General features: G+C 35.9%; 1 protein-coding gene and 1 long non-coding RNA gene across 5 annotated transcripts; one reads left to right on the top strand and one right to left on the bottom strand.

Moving 5' to 3' along the window:
- Positions 1 to 9,998: 9,998 nt before the first annotated feature.
- LOC132175416 (uncharacterized) lies at positions 9,999 to 13,091 on the bottom strand. Of its 4 annotated transcripts, XR_009439426.2 has the most exons (6): positions 12,792 to 13,091; positions 12,324 to 12,452; positions 12,120 to 12,215; positions 10,845 to 10,915; positions 10,447 to 10,516; positions 9,999 to 10,188 (listed from the first exon to the last, which is right to left on the bottom strand). It is a non-coding gene; the product is annotated as an uncharacterized LOC132175416 (long non-coding RNA). The 4 variants fall into 4 exon arrangements; XR_009439423.2 differs by lacking the exons at positions 12,120 to 12,215; positions 12,324 to 12,452 and adding an exon at positions 12,542 to 12,634 and having other exon boundaries at positions 10,845 to 10,926; XR_015909779.1 differs by lacking the exons at positions 12,120 to 12,215; positions 12,324 to 12,452 and adding an exon at positions 12,542 to 12,634.
- A 2,719-nt stretch (positions 13,092 to 15,810) lies between these two features.
- LOC148589814 (uncharacterized) lies at positions 15,811 to 19,958 on the top strand. Its single transcript, XM_088515190.1, has 2 exons — positions 15,811 to 15,875; positions 16,457 to 19,958. The coding sequence occupies exons 1-2, from the start codon at positions 15,811 to 15,813 to the stop codon at positions 19,956 to 19,958; spliced, it is 3,567 nt and encodes a 1,188-aa protein (XP_088371316.1).
- Positions 19,959 to 21,958: the final 2,000 nt, after the last annotated feature.

The following is a 21,958-nucleotide window of genomic DNA, read 5'->3' as shown; positions in this document are numbered from 1 at the left end:
TAAAATTTGAGGTGAATTTAACAGAGTCAAGGTTCGATCCGAAGACTTTTGACTTTAATACCATGTTAAATTACCACTTGTCGTAAAGACTTAAGTTCATAAGAAGAAGTAAATCTAATTATTTAATCAAATAACTGGCCAAGCTCTAACAGTGACATTATTTGAAAGGGGTTTAGCGTGCACATGGCAACTGGAAAGTGGTAGTGAGGTTGGGGCCCGTCCCCGGATACCGTTATTTCTGTCAAAAGCTCACTAGGCCCTCGGTGCATGACTTATTCATTGAACTTCTGTCCTCCCCAAGCAACCAAACAAAGACAAAGTTGTCACCATGCGGCTGAGGAGTCCCTTCCCTTTGGACTTACTTTTATTGTGGTCTACATTCTCCCCTTATATATCCCTCTCCAACCGTCCCATTTTTCAAAATCGCCATCGAATATGTGAGGGAATGTGTGTGAAATCCACATGAGCCATTAGATCAATCGCCATCGAATATGTGAGGGCATGTGTGAAACCTACATGAGCCTCATAGATCTAATGATAATTTTAATAAATAGGAGTATGAGAGAATGATAAGAGAATGATAAGAAGAGGAAATGAAGCATTTTCCTATTTTGTAATGCTACAATTATATTTTCATCCAACATTTATTTTCATAATACTGACATGACAGTCTCAATTAACCCTTAGATACTCTTTGTAAAAGGAAAAAGAAAAAAAATTAATTAGAATTTATTTGAACCATTCAGTCATCATTGTGAAATAGTTGTGAGATAAAAATGTGGTATATAATATATTTTTTAAGGAAAAACTTCACTTACAATCCTTGATCTTTGGTTACTTTTATCATTTTTTGGTATTTAACAATTATTTTTTAGGAGAAAGTCCACGTATCTCCTCAAACTATTACCCAATTGACAATGTCCCCTAAACTTTCAATTAAGACAATGTACCCCCAAACTACCAAAAATTATCAATGTCCACTCAATGAAAAAAAATACCCTTAAAATAGAAAGGAAAAAAAAAAAAAAACTAAAACTAATTATTATTATTATTTTTTAAATTTCGTTTTTTTATCTTAAACATTTTTTTTTTTTTGAATTTAATGGAGTATTTTTGTCTTATTGAAAAAAATTTATGGTCATTTTTGTCTTTTTGCTACCCTTAAGGGAGATATTCTCAATTTTTTGGTACTATAGGGAAGACATTGTTACAACTGAAAGTTTGGGAAGGAAGACATTGTCAATTGAGTGATAGTTTGAAGGGGGTATGTAAACTTTTCCATATTTTTTTTTTAAATTTAGATGATTGAACTTTTATTATTATTATTATTATTATTATATATATATATAAAATGATAATATTAGGCTATGTAGAACCTGATTTGTATCTGACCTAGTTCAACGTTGGAAGCTCTACAGTTTAAATGGGATCTTTTCTAGGGTTTAGTCCATGGAGCGGAGGCTGATTGGATCGTATTTATAATCGCTTTTGATTAGGATTATATATATATATATATATATATATATACATATATATATTGATGTTTCTTGTATTGTTTCTCAAGAAATAGTGAAACTTTGCTAAAACTCTATAGACATAGCTTATTGGTGAACCACATAAATCTTTGTATTTTTTTATTACTTGTTTGAGTTCTTCTTACTTTTCAGTTAGAGATAATATGATGGGAAAATTACAGTTTACCCCCCAAAATTGACAGCGTTTTTCAATTCGAACATCAAAGTTTCAATTTTTGCAATCCACCTTCACAAAGTTTCAATTTTTTTTTTTCAATTCGACCAATATTGTCCCAAAATTCCCATATTGACCCTGATTTTTTTTTTTAATTTTTTAATTTTTTATGAAAAAGTAAATAAATTTGGGGATGCAAAAATGGCCAGATGGCCAAAGCCGAATTTTTTTTTTTTAAATAAAAAAAATAAAAATTAGAGGCAATATGGGAAGTTTTGGATATAATTGGTTAAATTGCAAAAATTTGGAACTTTGGGGGGTAGCTTGCAAAAATTGAAACTTTGTTGTTCGAATTGAAAAATGCTGTCAACTTTTGAGGGATAAACTGTATTTTTCCTAATATGATAGTTTTCCCAACATATAAATATTTATGCGATAAATGTTGGTTGGTGAAGTGATATAATACTAATACGACAAAATCTTAATTATTTAATTTTGAAAACAATTATTCTAAAGGTTCAGTTGCTAGGTAGGATCACTTAAAATGGGATTGTGACCAAAGTGATTCATGTTTTTAATGCGTTAATGAAATGCCCCCTAAAATACTTTTCTTATTGCGTATTCATGTAATTTTTTTAAAAAAATTTAAATCTTGCCAACAGAAATTCTGTTGTTTAACAAGTGAGACTCTGCCAAAAAAAAAAAAAAAAAAACGTTTCCAGAGAGTTTCTAGTGACAAAAGATTTATTAAAGGTTTATAATTAAATGTTGATATGATAAAATCTCAACCAATTCAATTTAAAAGATAATGATTGGGCTTTGAGAAATATCACATGATAAAATACTCTAAGAATGGGATATAAACTTCTATTCACTCAATCCATAATGCATGTCCAATGTAATTAGAGAGCCCATTCTATTAAGATGTGGTATAAAACTTTACTTTATAGCATTTAATAAAAATTTGACATATTAGGTAAAATCACCAAATACAATAAAGATAAAAACACTGTTTCTTTAATTCAAATCAATCTCATGGATTTTTTCATTCATTCTAACCCAATGCCCACCATCCACCACCGAACCCTAGGGGTGTAAGCCTGGTTCCGATTAACTGTTATTGACTAAAACCATTAATCGAAACTATTTTAGCTGGTTGGTTAATTTTAAAAACCAGAATTGGTAATCGGCTACTGGTTACCCGGTTATGTAATAATTATGAGTTACTGGTTGGTAGCCAGTTATCCACACCGCTAACTGAGTCTTTAAAAAATTTGGTATTTTGGGCCTATTTGGGTATTGGGCCTACTTTTTCGGCTTAATTTAGCCATGTTGGGAAAATTTTTTAGAAAACAATTAGAAAATTTTTGGCCCAATAAGCTAGGCTTTGTTGTGTGTTGTGAGTACACTTATGAGTATTGTGTCCCACATTTAGAAAATATAAAAGAAAAGAGTACTTAATATACCTAAGTGGACCTTAGCCCATTAGCTTAGGCTTTTGGGTTAGAGTTGTGTTTAATTATGTATATTAATGTACTCTTGGTAAAAATTTCTGGTTATCGGTTATTTCCATTTTTTTTTAAAAGCGGTTGGCTAAGTAGCCGGTAACCGGTTGGTGGACGGTTATAACGGCTGGATTTATAGTGAACCCCCTACCCACCTCTAAGCCCCCCCCACACCGAAGTCTCAAAAATTAACAAAAACGGTGGCTCCACTAGTTTTGTTGGTGGTTTTGTCAATAAGTATTTTGTCAATTAGATTTTTTCAAAATAAAGAAAATCACTCGCTGTGAAGGGTTATATATATTATTTTTTGGTATTTCAAACTTAAGTATCTGCTTCATATTCAATGGTGTAAAACATTCAGTTTACATCAAAACTTGATTGAAGCTATTCTTGTGCAATTATAGTATTATACATGTTATTTTGCAAACAGATGGCTATGGCTAATTTAAACATGTCCATACACCACCACCCCCCCCCCCCCCCCCCCCCCCTTGATTTCATTAATGAAACAAAATCAGTAATTCAATCCCCTCATACATCACACGATACCCTACGACGAATCCCTCCATGATTTGCAGTCAACGTCAGAGTATGTGAACCCTCCCGGCCAAGCCCCATCCCTTTATCTGGAATATATCCACGTCTTGGAGGCCGGAATATATCCACGTCTTGGAGGCCATCTTGATGTGTACCTCTCAATTATTTCTTTCATAAACTATCACACCCATCAACCTTTTCTATTTTTGGATATTAATTTTAGAAAAATAATTAATGTCAATAATTTTGTCATATTTTTTCGATATTCTTTTAAAAATTTAATAGATCAAATAGTAGATTTGTGGAGTCTACCATTGATTTATGTGGAGTCCATATAAGTTCACAAATCTAATAACTGATTTATAAGATGAGATAAAAAAAAAGGGAAAATTTTACTTGCACCCCACAAACTTTTGCGCATTTTGCAGACACCCTTCCATTGTTAAAAAACTTTCACTTTAATGCATCAAACTTTCGTTTCCTTCCACTTTGCCCATTCCGTTAGGATTTTATGTGAAATCCTAACGGAGGGGTGTGAAATTCCAATATTGCCCTTATTTTTTTTAATATAATAATTATAATATTTAGAGAAACTTCACCTACTCCTCCTGAACTTATGCACCTTTTGCAAACACCTCCAAATCTTCAAAGTCTCTCACTTTGCTGTATCGAACTTTTTTTTTTTTGTTTCAGTTACCACATTCCATTAGGATTTTCTGTTAAATCCTAACGGAAGGGTGTGAAATTCCTAAAATGCCCTTATTTTTATTAAAAATGATTTTTTATTAAAAAAAAGCTCTTGACCCGTTGGTTCATTGATATTCTATCCGCTCTTTACACTTTCAAGAATTAACGTAGCACTGCATTCTAACAGTTTGAAAGACCTCGGTGGGTCACCAAGTGACCCATCGGAGGGTCACAAGTGTACGTGGGTCACTTTTTTTTATTTTTTATTTTTAATATAATAATTATAATAATAATTTTTTATTTATAAATAAGGGTAAATTTGAAATTTTTAAAAATTTTAGGGGTATAAAGGTCTTTTACTCATTCTACCGTTTGATTTAACTCCAATATCTAATAGTATGGGGTATTTGGAACGAAACGAAAGTTCGATACACCAAAGTGAGAGACTTTGAAGATTGGGAGGTGTTTGCAAAAGACGCGTAAGTTCAGTGGGGATAAGTGAAGTTTTCCCTAATTTTTTATTTATAAATAAGGGTAAATTTGAAATTTTAAAAAAATTTAGGGGTATAAAGGTCTTTTACTCATTTGACCGTTTGATTTAACTGCAAAATCCTAACGAAAGGAGGGAAGTGAAAGGAAATCGAAATTGAATACATCAAAGTGATAGTTTTTGAACAATGGGGAGGGTGTGCAAAAAGCTTAAAAGCTTGGGAGGGGTAACACTAATCATTTAAAATAACACTAATCATTAACACTAATCATTTCTCTTTATTTTTTATTCTTCCTTGAAACTCTTCCGCGCATCTATCATCACATGGACGTATAAATTCTATCTAGATTGAGGAAAGATTCCTTATGCTATTATTTAGGGGAAACTTCAAAAAGCCCCCCTGGACTTCCAGCCATTTTGAAAAAACCCCCATGAATTTCCAAAACTCTCACTTAGGCCCCATGAACTTTGATTTTCTCTCACTTTGGACCCTTTTAACGTTAAAGTCAAACAATTTGACTTTTTATACCCATTTTACCCTTCCCCAAAACTACGTCGTTTTGTGTCCTAAAACTACAACACCTACCCAAACTAAAACGACGTCGTTTTTGGCATTAATTTTTTTTTTTTTAAAAAAGCAAAATTAAAAAAAAAAGAAAGGGGAAATCGAGGGTGGCTCTTGGCCAAAAATGGGGTGGCCGGACCACCCCATTTTTGGCCAAGAGCCACCCCTTGGCCGATCTGGGGGTGGTCGAACCACGCCCATGGCCAAGTGGGTGGCTGGACCACCCACTTGGCCAAAAAAAAAAAAAAAAAAAAACAGGGGATGGGGGTGCTTTTGGCCGTATGGGGTGGCCGAAACCACCCCCAGCCCCTTGGGGGTGGTCCGGCCGCGGACCACCCCAAATGCACCCCCTCCCCACCCCTCTATTATTTTTTTGCCTTTTGGGGTTGGCCGGACCACCCCATGGCCAAGGGGGTGGTCCGGCCACCTCCAGATCGGCCAGGGTGTGGCTGACCTTGGCCAAAAATGGGGTGGTTCGGCCACCCCATTTTGGCCAAGGGGGTGGCTTCTCGGTTTTTTTCTTTTTTTTTTTTTAATTTTTTTTTTGCTTTCTAAAAAAAAAAAAAAAAAAATTAATGCCTAAAACGACGTCGTTTTGGGCTGGGTAGGTGTTGTAATTTTAGGACACAAAACGATGTAGTTTTGGAGAAGGGTAAAATGGGTATAAAACGTCCAAAACGACGTAGTTTAATGTTAAAATGGTCAAAAGTGAGAGAAAATCAAAGTCTAGGGGGCTTAAATGAGAGTTTTGAAAATTCAGGGAGGGTTTTCAAATTGGCTGGAAGTTCAAGGGGGCTTTCTAAAGTTTCCCCTATTATTTATTTTCCTAACTATATGTGCAACCCTACCACTATTTTCAGCCCTAAAATCTCTATATTGTGTATATTTAGTTAGGGTTTGTTTGGCATTGCAATTTTATAATTCAAAAAGTGCGATTTTAAATTAAATCACTGAAAATTGATTACTTTGAATTGCGTTTTTAAAAAAAGTACGATTTGAAAACATAAAAAATCTACGTTTTCAAATCACAAGTAATAGGTGTTTTTTGAAAACGCACAATTTTAAAAGCTAAACTGTAATTTTATCAATTCCCTAAATTCATTTCCTATTTTAGTTTAAAAAAAAAAAAAATCATATTTTTTATTTTAGTTACTTATTTTTCAAAGCACTTGCGTCCAGCTCTTCAAATTAGTGATCTCACTCTCACTTTTCTGTTTAAGTATGATTTTTTTTTTTTAAATTATTTCTTATAATATCCTTGGGAGGATAGAGAATGTTAAACTTTAGTTTTAGCTCTCCAAACTATAGATTTATCCAAAATAAAGAGCCTGATAAAAATGTTCTTATGTATTCGTTTTTCTCTTTTCTCTCTTTTTCTGTTACAATAAAAAACTCTTCCCATCCTCAAGAGGTAACTCAATCTGCTGGGATCACGCTTAAATGAAGCAGAGTGTCACTAGTTTGAATCTCCCTCCCCTCTTTTGTGCAACATGTAAAACAAAAAAAAAAACTCTTCCCTTTTGGTCATTTAAGAAAGCAATAAAAAAGGAAAAAAAGAAAAAAAGACAAAAAAGAAGACAATAAAAAATAATATTTAAAGAAAATAAAAAATTAGTTGAAGTTTGTATTAAAAAAGTAATAGATAAAAGAAGCTAAAATGCATAAATGTTAAAATTGAGACACATTTGAATATCGTCTCCTCAATAATACTTTTTATTAGCTAAAATAGTAAAATGTGCCTTTACTGTAAGTAATGCTCGATTCCCACCGATCTCTCATTCCATGCTCTACAATTTCAAATGACTCAAGCTGGGAAACGTTGTGGCTGTTAATTTGCCATTGGCTTCAAAAACAGAAAGTAGCAAGATTTGAAAAAGGTAAAAATGTTTAGTATTGAAAAGTGAATTTTTTTTTTTTGTTTTATAATGATTTTTTTTTTTTTTTGTTGGCAGTAAAATATGATTGATGTGATGTAAAAAGTAAGAATATTAGAGTTGAATTTAAACTTTAGATGAATAGTATAGGGCTTTTAATTTTGGGTCCATTGACAAATATCCCATTTGAGTCTCAGCTTGAGTCACTTCAAGCCCCCAGTTATTGGAGATCGCAACCCTAACCCAAGCTTGACCCAGTGGGGCTGTTTGGCATTGCACTTTGTTTGTTTAGTTGCTTGGAGATGTAGCAAGATTTAATTGATGTGTAAAAAAAAGTAAGAATGTTTGATACAGAAAAGTGAAAAAAATAATAATAATAATAATTGTTTTGTAGTCAATTTTTTATTTAAATAATAATAAAATGTGATTGATATGCTGTAAAAAATAAGAATGTTGAAAGTTAAATTTGAGATGAATAGTATGAGATTTTTATTTATTTATTTTTTTTTAATTTTTTGGGTCCATTGACAATCAACCACATGCGACCATTTCTTGGGAATTAAGCAGAAGAGCCAATCAAGCATGAAACAACAAATCACTGGGTCCATGGCTGTCCTCCACCCCTTTGATTTTTCCATGTCATCGCGTATAGTAGGATCAGGCAGCTCAGTTCCTAGGTAGGATCACTTAACATAGGATTATGACCAAAGCAATTCACTCACACTTTTTCAACTAGAATAAGTCAATATTTATTTATATGAATGCCGAAGTAATTAAACATCATTAATTTCACAGTTCCCAAGATAAAAGTATATGAAGATTAGGGTCCTCTAAAATTTTTAAGGTATGGCCTCAAATAAGCTCCAAGACAATAATGCAAGAAATTTGACGGCTTCATGTGTAATATTGGGTTTGCGAGGTGCAATGATCATTCTTGTTATGCCAAGAATTTTAAGAACTCTTGACAATAATGCAGGAAATTTGACGGCTTCATCTGTAATATTGGGTTTGTGAGGTGTTAGAAAAACATAGAAATATACCTCTAAGGATCTTTTTACTGGTTGTTTCATGTAGGTCTCCATTCTTTCACTCTTTCACGATCAAATCATTTCTTACTCGTGGTGGTGTTTACTATGAGAGCAAAACACACATGTTCCATAGTCTAAGAGCCTCACATTGTCCAAAAAACAGGAAGAGAGATATAGGTTGCAGGCACAGATGCTATGAAAAAAGTTTTTCCACAAAGAAGTTTTCCATATTTTTTCACCATTCCTTATAGCATTAGAGTCGTGTATTTATATACACACCTTTCCAGCATGTAACTGTTTGACAGTTACATGCCAAACGTTACCAAAGGTAACAGTTGGGCTTTTGCCAACTGATGTGCACCCATATATTTCTACATCTCCCACTTGCACATTGTGGGCATGATCCAGCCATGCATCTCTCTAACTGTTTTCAAACATGTTCATACTAGCAAATAGACTGTGTGACCACCGAGTCCACTTGCATAAAAGATTGGGAGCACTATACCAAATCTTATAAGGACTAGCATAGCACACCCCTATAAGTGTCTCATAATACCCTGACTCATTTGCCCACATCGAATTAAGCATCTCTAATCCCTCTCGAGTTTGATATCTCAGAGCAACGCTTAACCTCCACAACATATGATGTCACTACAAAAAAAACACCTTAGGCTGGCGCCCAAAAAACGCCGTGGAAGGGGAAAAAAACGCCGGGAATACAATTCCCGGCGTTAACACCAAACGCCGGCTGAAACAGTGTCGGCAAAGCTTGTTTTCCAGCGTTTTGGGCGACCGCCGGTGAAGAGAATGGAAAAGCCGGCGTCTTCTAATCACGCCAGAGAAGGGTTCTGTGCCGGCGTGATCTGTCAACGCCAGCAGAGGAGGATGCCGGCGTTTTTTGTAAACACCGGAGAAGAAAGTTCAGCCGGCGTCATCTGTTGACGCCGGCAGAGAAGGATGCGACGGCGTCCACTGTCCACGCCGGCAGAACTTCCTTCTCCGGCGTTTACAGTAGACGCCGGCGAATCCTCATCTGCCAGCGTCAACAGAGAACGCCGGAGAAGGAGCTGTGCCGGCGTCAACAGTGGACGCTGTCACAACTTTATTCTCCGGCGTTATCTGTCGACGCCGGCAGATGAGGATTCGCCGGCGTCTACTGTAAACGTCGGAGAAGGAAGTTCTGCCGGCGTTTGCAGAAGACGCCGGCGAATCCTCCTCTGCCGGCGTCATCTGTGATTCCTCCTCTTCCTTCTCCGGCGTTGTCTGCCAGAATTTTTCTGGGCGTTTTGCATTTATTTAATTGCTATTTTTTTTTTTCATCTGTACTCTTTCTCACTAGCCTCACTATTGCCTGCTTGATGAACAAAGACAAACCAACATAAAAATGAATGATAAAGCATAAAGTCGTTCTTTTATTAATGAGTAACTCTTTCATTTAAAAAAGTTAATGAATACAATGCACTCTAGCTATTTAGCCAAAAATTCCAGGAAAACAACAAGCTTCCTGAACACTACTACAACTATACAGATTACAACCAGCAAAGTAACAAACTACATTAGCCAAACCATCACACAGCAAACCAAGCAACCAACAGCATCTCAAACTGCAGCTTACTGTTCAAAAAAAACATCTGACTGCAAAAAAACCTTGCTATACACTTGTTGTCTCAGTAGCAGCAACCATCCAGCATGACCCAATAGTTTTACAGGTGAAGCGGGCTGAGGGTACTGTATTTCAGGAAATGGCATCATTGAGGCCTGAGTTGTTGGCAGTGGAATTGAGCTAGATTTGCCTTTGACCAACTTGCAGAGCCTGTATGTTTTGGGATAAATTGACAATTAAAATTTGACATGAAGGTAACCACATAAATTATTAAACAAAGGGCTTCTGGCAAGAGATTGGATATGATCTCAAAGCATTTCACCACTAACCAGATAAATATAAAAACATGAGAGCACTTAAATTACTCCAAAGTTGGTCAGCTTTCAAAATCTGATTTGGGCATTGATTTCTAGAATATAAGGTCAAAATAAATATTAACATAAAGAGGAAAAGAGTAATAAGGCTTACAGCATTTTCATTCAAATTGATAACCACAGCTTTCTTTAGACTGCTATGAAGAAAATGCTCCCCACTATCACTGCAACACACCATGAGTCAGCTCATAATAAACCATGTACATTGAATGACAAATAAGCTTTACAAATAATTTGTTCATCTAGATGCTACCACAAGAAAGAAAGAAAAGGAAAGATGCTGCTAATTCCTTATCTCTTTTGTCAGCTCATTACCTGATCAATTTCAACATGCATCAAACACCAGATAATTAATAAAGATACTGAGAAAGGAATTCTTCAAGATATATATATAAAGCAAATGCTGCAGATAATTAATGATATCATCATATCAGTAGTTTCAAAAAGAAGAGAGGAAAAAGGAATGAAGCCAAAGGCAAAGCCCAAGTGCACCTTGATAATGAAGCCATTAGTATATCGTGTGGGTGGGAGAGGAGCATGTACAGGCGGATCTGAGCTTAAAGCTATACAAAACCTTGCAATATATATATATATATATATATATATATATATATATATATATATATATATATATAAGCAGGGAATCACAAAGTTGATCAAGTTGGGAAAAAGAGTAAAAGACTTTAGTTAGGCCCCCTACAAACCAAGATCCATGGACAAAGACAAACAAACTTGCATCACAAGTGCATTTTAGAGTACCTCCATGCATAGATGGAGTTAGAACGCAACTAAAGAACAAAAAGGCAAACCCTGGAACCAAATTTTTATGATCAAAGATAAATAAATAAATAAATAAAATGGTTTGGATCTGTATATAATACAATTTAGTGGGTATTTAAAGGGAGACAAAACTATATATGAATTTAAGGAAATATCCGAGAAGATTAGATCCTGAACAGATTAGATCCAAGCAGGGAAGCACAAAGTTGATCTAGTAGGGAAAAAGAGTAAAAGACTTTAGTTAGGCCCCCTACAAACCAAGATCCACGGACAAAGACAAACAAACTTGCATCACAAGTGCATTTTAGAGTACCTCCATACTTGTAGTACATATTTACATGCATAGATGGAGTTAGAAAGCAACTAAAGAACAAAAAGGCAAACCTTGCAACCAAATTTTTATGATCAAAGATAAATAAATAAATAAAATGGTTTGGATCTGTATATAATACAACTTACTGGATATTTAAAGGGAGGCAAATCTATATATGAATTTAAGGAAATATCCGAGAATATATATATATATATCCTGAACAGATTAGATCCAAGCAGGGAAGAACAAAGTTGATCTAGTAGGGAAAAAGAGTAAAAGACTTTATTTAGGCCCACTACAAACCAAGATCCATGGACAAAGACAAACAAACTTGCATCACAAGTGCATTTTAGAGTACCTCCATACTTGTACGTAGTACATATTTACATGCATAGATGGAGTTAGAAAGCAGCTAAAGAACAAAAAGGCAAACCCTGCAACCAAATTTTTATGATCAAAGATAAATAAATAAATAAAATGGTTTGGATCCGTATATAATACAACTTACTGGATATTTAAAGGGAGGCAAATCTATATATGAATTTAAGGAAATATCCGAGAAGATATCAGGAAAATAAAAGGAAACTACTTGAAACTAACAAATTCTTTAGCAATATTTTCCTACTCGAGTGAGGGAGAGATAAGAAGAGAGATCCATGTGGGGGGTTGCTTACAAAAATTTAACTTCACTTGATGATGGCATAGACAGCATAAATAATCACAGGAATGTAGCCGAAAAGGGTCAGCAACAAACAGATCCAAAACTCCACCTGATGAATCACCCCCCAAATAATTTATTTTATTTATTTATTTTTTATGAATAAGCAACTTTATAGATCAAAACAAGAACCAATTACACATCAACACCAAAAACAAACCTGGAATAGCTAGAGAAAACCAGACTAACTTCCACCACTCTCTTTTCCCTAAGAGCCTCCCAAATATCATAACTAACATATACTCATTTCCTAGAAGCAGTCCATATGGGATTATCAGAAGATACCAAACTGATTGCAGCAAGTCGAGTTTGAATATCCATCAAAGACATCAAAGAGAAATTACAAAGGAAAAAAAAAACATATCAGAGAGAAATTACCAAATCAATGAAGGTTTTTTTTTAAGAGAATCAGATTTTGCTCCCAACGTCAAGGTTCTTTTTCCATCTCCAGGCAACAAATTTCGTTAACAGCTGAACTATTAGTTGAATTAGTTAAAAACAATAAATAAATAAAAGACCTATCATGACAGCTAAGACAAAAAAAAAATCTTTTTGTCCCGTATCCCATATTTTCCCGGTAACCAAACATATCTTGAAGGAAAAAACCAGTAGATCAAAGCAAACTTACCGGTTCCACCATCTCCGACAATCACAGACTTGATCCTCGTGTAATCAACAATATGTTGGTTCGGCAACCGTACAATACAAAACCAATAAATCAGAATAAAAAAAAGACTGGAATAATTCATAAAAAATAAAAAATAAAAGAAAGGAAAGGAAAGAATGGATGGAAGAAAATAGGCTCTGTTTGTCGGCTTTCGGCAGCTGAAGGATCAAAACCCCCCACTTTTTTTCAGATTTTTTCCAGCTGCAAGGTTCCCCACTTTTTCCTATGCAACTAGGGTAGAGATTTCGCAGAGAGAGAGAGAGAGAGAGAGGAAGAGGGGGTAGGAGGGATATGCTATTGATTTCATCCAAGAAGAAAGGGTCAGTACGAAAACTACAAATAGTCTGCACTCTGCAGGGTATGGGAGTCTGGAGAGAACTGCTGCTGTGAATGAGGAGATGAGAGGGTGGATTTGCGAAAATTGGGGGGATTTTGAGAAGGGCGGGTGAATTAAATTTTCACCCATTTCGGCGGTTAGCGCCAAAAATTTGAGTAAATGTCTATTTTAACCTTTGTTATTATAAAAATATCCTTATATTTTAAGGGTAATTGAATAATATGTGCAATTTAATAACATCACAATAATCATTAAATATGAATATTAAATAATAAAATCCATATATTTCAAGGGTAATTGAATAAATATGTGCAATTTAATAACATCACAATAATAATTAAATATGAATATTAAATAATAAAAGTGAATAATATTAATGCTTAATCATATAATCATTAGATCATGTTATATAAAATCGAAGATTGTACGAATTGTTAGAGATCATATGATAATACTTAGATCATGTAATCACATACTTAGGAATTATGATCATTATGACTCAAAATTATCATATTATTATATGATAATCGTTAGATCATATTATCATACTTAGGAATTAATCATATTATTATATATATGATAATTGTTAGATCATATTATCATATTTAGGAATTATGATCATTATGACTTTAATATTGATCATATGGTCTTAGATCTTGGACAACATGATCTAATGATTCATATGTAACTAATGATAATACTAAGATGTAATGATTATATTCATATCATATAGTAATTATATAAATCATATAACATATGGTCTTATGAGATTCATATGATCATACTTAAGAATTTGGATAACTATGAGTCATAAAACCTAGAGGAGAAGAAAATTTTCTTCCATCACACACTCATCTGTGTGTGCGTGGGAAGGCTAAACTACAACCTTTTGGTGTTATCTGTTTGTGGAGGCTTGGTGCTAGTAATGGCTGAAGAGTTAGAGGCCTTATGGGGAAAGTTTTCATTGACGGAAGAGGAGCAAGATGGGCTTGAGGTGGTAGAAGAGGATGTGGAAGAGATCACGGCAAAGGGGACTCATTGTTTGGTGGGAAAACTAATCTCGGATAGATTCGTTGGGAAGAGAACAATAAGGGCAAAACTAATAAGAATCTGGAGGCCGACGGGGTGCTTGGAGTTTAAGGTCCTTGGAGAAAATCTGTTTCTAATGGATTTTGAACACGAGTGGGATAAGATCCGAGTGATGGAGGGACGACCATGGATTTTTGAAGGTCAATTATTTTCTGTGGCTGAATATGATGGGATTACGCCGCCAAGTGAAATGAACTTTGATACGGCGGCTTTTTGGGTACGGATGTATAAACTTCCATTGTCATGCATGGGAAGAGAGATGGGTTTCAAGCTGGGAGCTATTATTGGGATGGTCGAGGATGTTGACACGGATGAGAATGGCATTGGATGGGGCGAATTCTTACGTGTTAAAGTCCAAGTTAATGTCCACAAACCTCTGCCAAGAGGCAGGATTCTCAAACTGAAGAACAAAACTTTATGGATCCCTTTTCAATATGAACGGGTACCAAAGTTTTGCTTTCAGTGTGGGGTAATTCGCCATGGTGTCGGCGGATGTGTGAATGAGGAAATTCGATGGAAGCACGGCAAGCCGAAGGAATTTGGGTACGGGCCGTGGTTGAGAGTGGGATCTCCTAAAAGACAATCGGAGCCAAGAAAAGGAGGATACAGTGAAGATGACTTTCCACAAGAAGAGGAAGGCTATCATGGAGCAGTTCCGACGATGGGGGCAGCTGGTTTCCGGCCGGCGAGGGGTACCACCATGGACAGTAACGGCCATCAAAAAAGGAAAGAGACGCAGGGAGGGAAAGAAGGAGCCTCATTAAACAGGGGAAATTTCTCAGGGAATAATTCTGGCGGTTTTCCTTGTGGGGCGTTCACAACTTCAATGCGGGATTCGCCAGCTGTGGGGAAAGAGAATAATCAAGGAGATTCGCCAGTTGTGGGCATTAAGAGTGTGTCCGTTACTTCCCATTTTGGTGACAACATGGAAGATGCTGGAGAAAATTATGGTGGAAATGAGCAAATGGGGGAGCAGTGGGGTCAACATGGAGAGAGGGCAAAGGAAATTGATGGCAACGCGGGAGCAATTTATGGTGGACAGATGTGCATGGGCGATCAAATGCGTCAACCTAGGGAGAGTGATAAGGCGTATAAAGCATATGCTGGAGAGACTTACGGTGGACATGTGTTCAAAGAGGAGCAGCTGCGTCAACTTGGAGAGAAAAATAAGGAGCACAACCGGAAATCAGGGAGAGAAAATCACCAGGCGACGTCAGTTCATAAACATGTGGGTGATTGCAGCTTTTATTCGAAGGAGACTGCTGGGCCTCACGTGCAGGTGGAACATGATTTTCAATCAGGCCAAGACGACATTGGGCCTACTGTTAGGAGCGGGGGATCACTTCGCTCATGGAAAAAAAGGGCCCGTGAGAAGGAAGAGAGGGAAATTGCACGACATGGGAACCTACCATCCCTGGGAAAAAGACATGCAGAGACCGAAGTGAGTGTGGAAAAAAAGAAAAAAGCAAGCAGAAAAGGGGAGAAGGAGGTGGGGCATGTAAGGAGTTCTGAGATTTTGGTGGCGGCGGCTGGTTTACAGCCTCGCCAAGAGCCATGAGTATTCTCAGTTGGAACTGCCGGGGGCTTGGGAACCTCCGGACAGTTCGTGACCTTTGCCGGTTGGTAAAGGAAAAGAAACCCAACTTGGTTTTCCTTATGGAAACCAAGTTAACTGCTTCTCGGGTGGAAAGGGTAAAGTGTCAATTGCGATTTGATTGTGTATTTGTGGTTGATTGCGTAGGAAAGAGTGGTGGTCTCGCTCTTTTTTGGAATAATGATGGAATGGTGGAAATACAAAATTACAGTCGTCGTCATATTAACGCAAAAATAAAGGGGGTAGATGGGACACAAGAATGGACTTTAACGGGATTTTATGGGCACCCCGAAGCGTCGAAAAGAAAAGAATCATGGGACCTTCTTAGGCACCTACAGTCACTATCCTGTAATGCATGGATGTGTGTGGGGGATTTTAACGAGATTTTGGGAGATTCGGAGAAGTATGGTGCAAATAAACGGCCTCGGTGGCAAATTCGGGATTTTCAACAAGCCATGGACCGATGCCAACTCCATGATTTGGGGTTTGTGGGTCCAAAATTTACTTGGTGTAATAAGAGGGAGGATGGTCACTGTATTTTGGAGAGATTGGATAGAGCAATGGCAAATCATGCTTGGATGGCTTCTTTTCAAAATTTTGGGGTAGAAGTTATGGCAGCCGAACTTCAGATCATGCCCCTCTCTACGTGCAGCTTCATACAGCAACACATGGAGATAAACGGGTGAAGAAGCGCTTTTTCTACACAGCTGGGTGGGGAAAACAAAACGGCCATAACACCATTATAAAATCGGTGTGGAGGGAGAGAATTTTTCCCTCCAACCCGTGGCAGTCATTTTCGACCAAGGTGGAAAGATGCAAAAGAGTGATTCAGAAATGGCAAATTAAGGAGAAGGGACAAGTTGAAAATCAAATCCGGGCGAAGACGGAGCAGTTGAAAATTTTGCAGATGACTGAGTCTCAATTGGAAGGGGAAAAAATTACTATATTGCAACAAGAGGTAAACGATCTTATTGAAAAGGAGGAAACGCATTGGAGACAGCGGGCAAAAGAGCATTGGTTACAATATGGCGATAAAAATACGAAGTTTTTTCATGCTAGCGTCAAGCAAAGGCGTCGGGTGAATAAAATTGTACGCATTGAAAATGAAGAGGGGATTTTGTGCTCATCAAATGAAGATATCACCAATGCGTTTACAAGCTATTTTCAAAATATTTTTTCCTCCTCTAGTCCGAGTGGTGTATGGCAGTGCCTAGCTGGAATGGAGAGGAGAGTCACTCCGACCATGAATGAGCAGCTGGAGAGGGAGATCAAAATGGAGGAAATTTCTTGTGCAATTTCACAGATGGGTGGTCAAAAAGCTCCGGGCCCGGACGGTTTGCCTGCTTGTTTTTACCATGATAATTGGGCTATCATTGGGGAGGAGGTATGTAATATTGTTAAGAATTTTTTCAATTTGGGTAGACTTAGTGATGATGTTAATTTTACCCATATTGCTTTGATTCCTAAGAAAAATAATCCTTCACATGTCTCTGATTTTAGACCTATTAGTCTTTGTAACGTGATTTATAAAATTATTTCAAAGACTATGGCAAACAGATTGAAGGTGATTCTCCATGAAATAATTTCCCCAAACCAAAGCGCGTTTATCCCGGGAAGACTCATCTCGGATAACGTGCTAGCGGCATATGAAACCATGCATTCTATGCATTCCAGGATGTGGGGGAAAGTCGGATACATGGCTCTTAAATTAGATATGAGCAAGGCCTACGATCGACTGGAATGGAGTTTCTTGCAGGGGGTTATGGAAAAGATGGGGTTTGGAGAAAAGTGGATCGGGCTTGTCATGAAGTGTATTTCTACGGTGAGGTACTCTATCATCATTAATGGGAATCCAGAAGGCCGTATTCAGCCCACAAGGGGTATACGGCAAGGAGACCCCCTCTCCCCGTACCTCTTTATCTTATGTGCTGAAGCTTTAAGCTCCCAACTTATTCATGCCGAACAATCTGAGAGTCTTAGAGGAGTTCCAACATCACCACGAGGCCCAAGATTAAATCACTTATTTTTTGCGGACGACAGCCTGATTTTCTGTAAAGCCACGGCTCAAGATTGGCAACGGTTAACAGTTATTTTGGAAACATATGAAAAAGCATCGGGCCAGCGGTTGAATAGAGATAAAACATCGATATTTTTCAGCCGTAATACACGAAGAGATGTAAAAGAGCTTATTGTCCGCTTGTCAGGGGTGCCAGTTACACAGAGATATGACAAATACTTGGGACTCCCAGCTCTAGTGGGAAAGTCTCGAATCAGAGAATTCCAGAATCTCTCAGAACGAGTACGAAACAAGGTAACAGACTGGAAGGTGAAGTTACTCTCGCAAGCAGGAAAAGAGATACTACTAAAAGCCGTGGTCCAAGCTATCCCCACTTATAGCATGGGTATATTTTTGCTCCCAAAAGCTCTTTGTAGAGAGATCAATGGTATTATGCAGAATTTCTGGTGGGGGAATAAGGAGAATGAAAGGAAAATTCATTGGATGAGCTGGGAGAAAATGGGACGAGCAAAGTCTCAAGGGGGATTGGGATTCCGCGATCTCCAGGCTTTCAATAAGGCACTCCTTGCAAAACAATTATGGAGGATATTAAATCAGCCGGAAAGTTTGGCCTCTAAAATACTCAAGGCCAAATATTTTCCCAATGGGTCGTTACAGGAGGCAAAAGTGGGGAGTCGACCGTCCTTGGCTTGGAGAAGCATTCTTGCGGCTAAGGATCTGTTTTTGGCTGGATTGATTTGGCGTATAGGGAATGGTACTTCGGTGTCAATTTGGGGGGATAAATGGATTCCCACCCCTTCTTCGTATACTATACAGTCCCCTTGTCATATATTGCAAAAAGAAGCAAAGGTTAGTGAATTGATTGACCCCAATACTTCAAGGTGGAACATTCCTCTTATTAAGGAGATCTTCTGGGAGGAAGAAGCTGACGTGATCAGTGGGCTACCTTTGAGTAGATACAATAAGCAAGACAGGTTAATCTGGAAATTTACAAACTCTGGAGAATTCTCGGTTAGAAGTGCATACCATCTAGAGCTCGAGCGCAATGAAGCAAACAGCGGTGGAGGATCAAAACCAGCCCGGGAAAAAGCCATTTGGAAGACTATATGGGACTTAAGGGTCCCCAATGCCACAAAGATGTTTGTATGGAGAGCTTGTAAAAATATTCTTCCTACAAAATCAAATCTCAAACGTAGAGGGGTGGTGAAGGATGCAATTTGCTGTTTCTGCACTCGAGACGATGAAACGGTGGCTCATGTTCTATGGCAGTGTCCCGCAGCTCAAGATGTATGGAGCGGCAGTATACGTTCACTACAAAAAAGTGTTTGCACTGAGGAAGGTTTTCTGGCAGTTTTTGAATATATTTCTCATAGGTGTGACACGGAGGAGATGGGGATCTTTGCGTGTACTGCTCGGGCCATCTGGAAAAGGAGAAATGATGTTATCCACGGTGGCTGTTTTAAGCATCCAGCGAGGGTAGTACAGGACGTTAAGATGCAGTGGACAGCATGGAAAAAATCGACGGAGGAACAGGTGGACGAGGATGGGGCTGCTGTGGAACAATGCATAACTGCTTCTCAAATTCGCTGGACAGCACCGGCTTACGACATGTACAAGACTAATTGGGATGTGTCGGTGAAATCTGCTTCAAGATATTTTGGGGTGGGAATACTTGTTCGGGATTATATGGGGAGGGTTTGTGCAGCTTCCAGCTCTAATTTGGGTGGCTGTCCAGATCCTACTGTTGCAGAGGCGATGGGTGCTCTCCTGGCTGTGGAATTTTGCCGGGACCTAGGCTTACAGAATATCATTTTGGAAGGAGACTCAAAATCAGTGGTTCAAGCCATAAAAGGAGTTTCAACAGGAAGCAATTTTGGACAAATTATTGAGGACATCCATACCTTACTGCCGGGCTTCAGAAGATGGGAAGTGGAACATGTTCGAAGAGAGGCAAATGAAGCAGCTCATATGTTGGCGAGGACAGGATTTTCCACTGGGGTGTCTAGAATCTGGATAGAAGAAGTCCCGGAAATCATTCATGATGTAGTTGTTAGAGAGCAAGTTGCTCTTGTTGGTCTAGAAGCTCTTTGAGTTTCTTGGTATTTAGAGTCTCGTGGCTCTAGATATTTTCATGTATCCCTTCAGATTTTTTGAATAAAGATCAGTACTTCATTCAAAAAAAAAAAAAAAAAAAAAATGATCATACTTATCATAGATAATCTTATAAGTCATATGATATATGATATTATGAAGCATTAAAAGTTTGAAATATTATTTTAAATTCCATTAAACACATTCCATTGAAAATTACATTACCCAAATTATCCCTAATTGAAAAACCCAATACAATATCTAGTTATAAAACAAAAACCAAAACCATAATATATATTGAAATGATAGATGAAATGATAGATATTGAAATGATAGATAGATGAAGCTGTTCAGTTCTTCTCGCAGTGTTTTCTCACAACACTGGGATATATATATTTTATTAAAAAAAATATCATGCTGATAATACTAATTAAAAGACAAAACTTAATTAAAAGACAAAAAAAAAAAAAAAAAAAACACGTTGTTTGATCATTAAAAGACTACTTTGTATATATTAATTACTTTCATGACTAAAGCTAAATAGAAAGTTAGTTAAGAGTGTCAAATAATATTGTTTGATGAATTTTTAATATAATTATATTAGTAATTTCTTTCTTTTTTTGTGCGGACATGTCAAAAAAAATTATTATATTAGTTAATTTAGTTATATATATATATTAAAGATGAGACAATCACATTTTGATATGACTGTCTTATTTATATATATTTAATGAGACAGTCAAATTTCAATATAATCTATTATTTTTAAAGATTAGAAGATGAGATTTTGATATGATTATCTTTTTTTTTTCTTTTTTTTTTTTTTGTTGAAACGATCGTACACTTAAATTTTGATATAATCATCTAAATTATTTATTTTAAAAGATCATACGTCAAGTTTCAAACGATCTTAGACTCTCATATAATGATTATATAAATCATATAACACAACCACCAACAAAATTTATTTCCTTAAACATAAAACTTCAGATTGTAAGAGGTTAATTTTCATATATATGATAATATGAGGCATTAAAATTTTGAAATTTATGTTAATTTATATCAAAATATCGCATTAATTAATGACCTAGACATAAAACTATTCATGCATATTGAATTAACCAAAATAAATTCAAATTTAATGTATTTTTTTTATTTTAAATATTATTTGATAGGAATTATAAGGAATCTTGACAAATTAATGTAAATATGAGAAGTTAATAAACAAAAATTTCTTTCTTTCAAATAAAATTTGAATTTTTAATTCAAGATTGATACCAAATTTTCCTTAACTATCCTTAAATGTGCATAATAATTGATCAACGTTTAAATAACCTTTTTTTTTTTTGAAGTGAACGTTTAAATAACCTAAACATAAAGTTATATTATTTGAATTTTATTAAACACTAAGTCAATAGTAATTAATGCTAAAAATTAAAAATGGTGCGTTTTGGTATTGGCTAATTAAGAATTTGTATTTAAATCACCTAAATTCTCGTGAAAACGCACTCAACGGTTCAATTTTGTTTTGATTAAATGTGAGTCGTTGATGCCGATGCGTGATGGGATATTCACAAACTCAATAAGACAAAAAGATAAAAATGCCCTATGTATTTCTCAATAAGACAAAAATACTCCTATAAATTCAAAAAAATAAATAAAATAAATAAATTCTTAATTTTTTTTTTTTAAAACGAAAATTTTAATTTAAAAAGAAAGATTTTTTTTTTTTTAAAAAAAAATTTATTTTTTAAACGATATTTAAAAAAAAAAAAACGATTTTTTTTTTGTTTGTAAAAAACAATTTTTTTTTAAACGATTTTTTCTTTAAACAGAAATTTTTATTTAAAAGAAACGAAAATTGTTAATTTTTTTTAAAACAGAAATTTTTATTTTAAATTGTTATAAAAAAAAATATTTTTCATAACAAAAAAAAAAAAAAAAATTTTAATTTTTTTCTCATACAATGAATTTTTTTTAATTTTAAATTTTCCACCCTT

The sequence above is a fragment of the Corylus avellana genome, chromosome 1 (genome assembly GCF_965113065.1).
Source record: "Corylus avellana chromosome 1, dhCorAvel1.hap1.2, whole genome shotgun sequence".
Taxonomy (NCBI): Eukaryota; Viridiplantae; Streptophyta; class Magnoliopsida; order Fagales; family Betulaceae; genus Corylus; species Corylus avellana.
This window is presented reverse-complemented; position numbering and strand designations above follow the sequence as displayed.

Bases quoted from the DNA above. Each gene is read 5' to 3' on its own strand.
- LOC148589814 (XM_088515190.1), top strand. From the start codon at position 15,811: ATGAGTATTCTCAGTTGGAACTGCCGGGGGCTTGGGAACCTCCGGACA. The intron at 15,876-16,456 runs GTTGGTAAAGGA...ATTTTGGGGTAG, and splicing joins ACAGTTCGTGACCTTTGCCG to AAGTTATGGCAGCCGAACTT.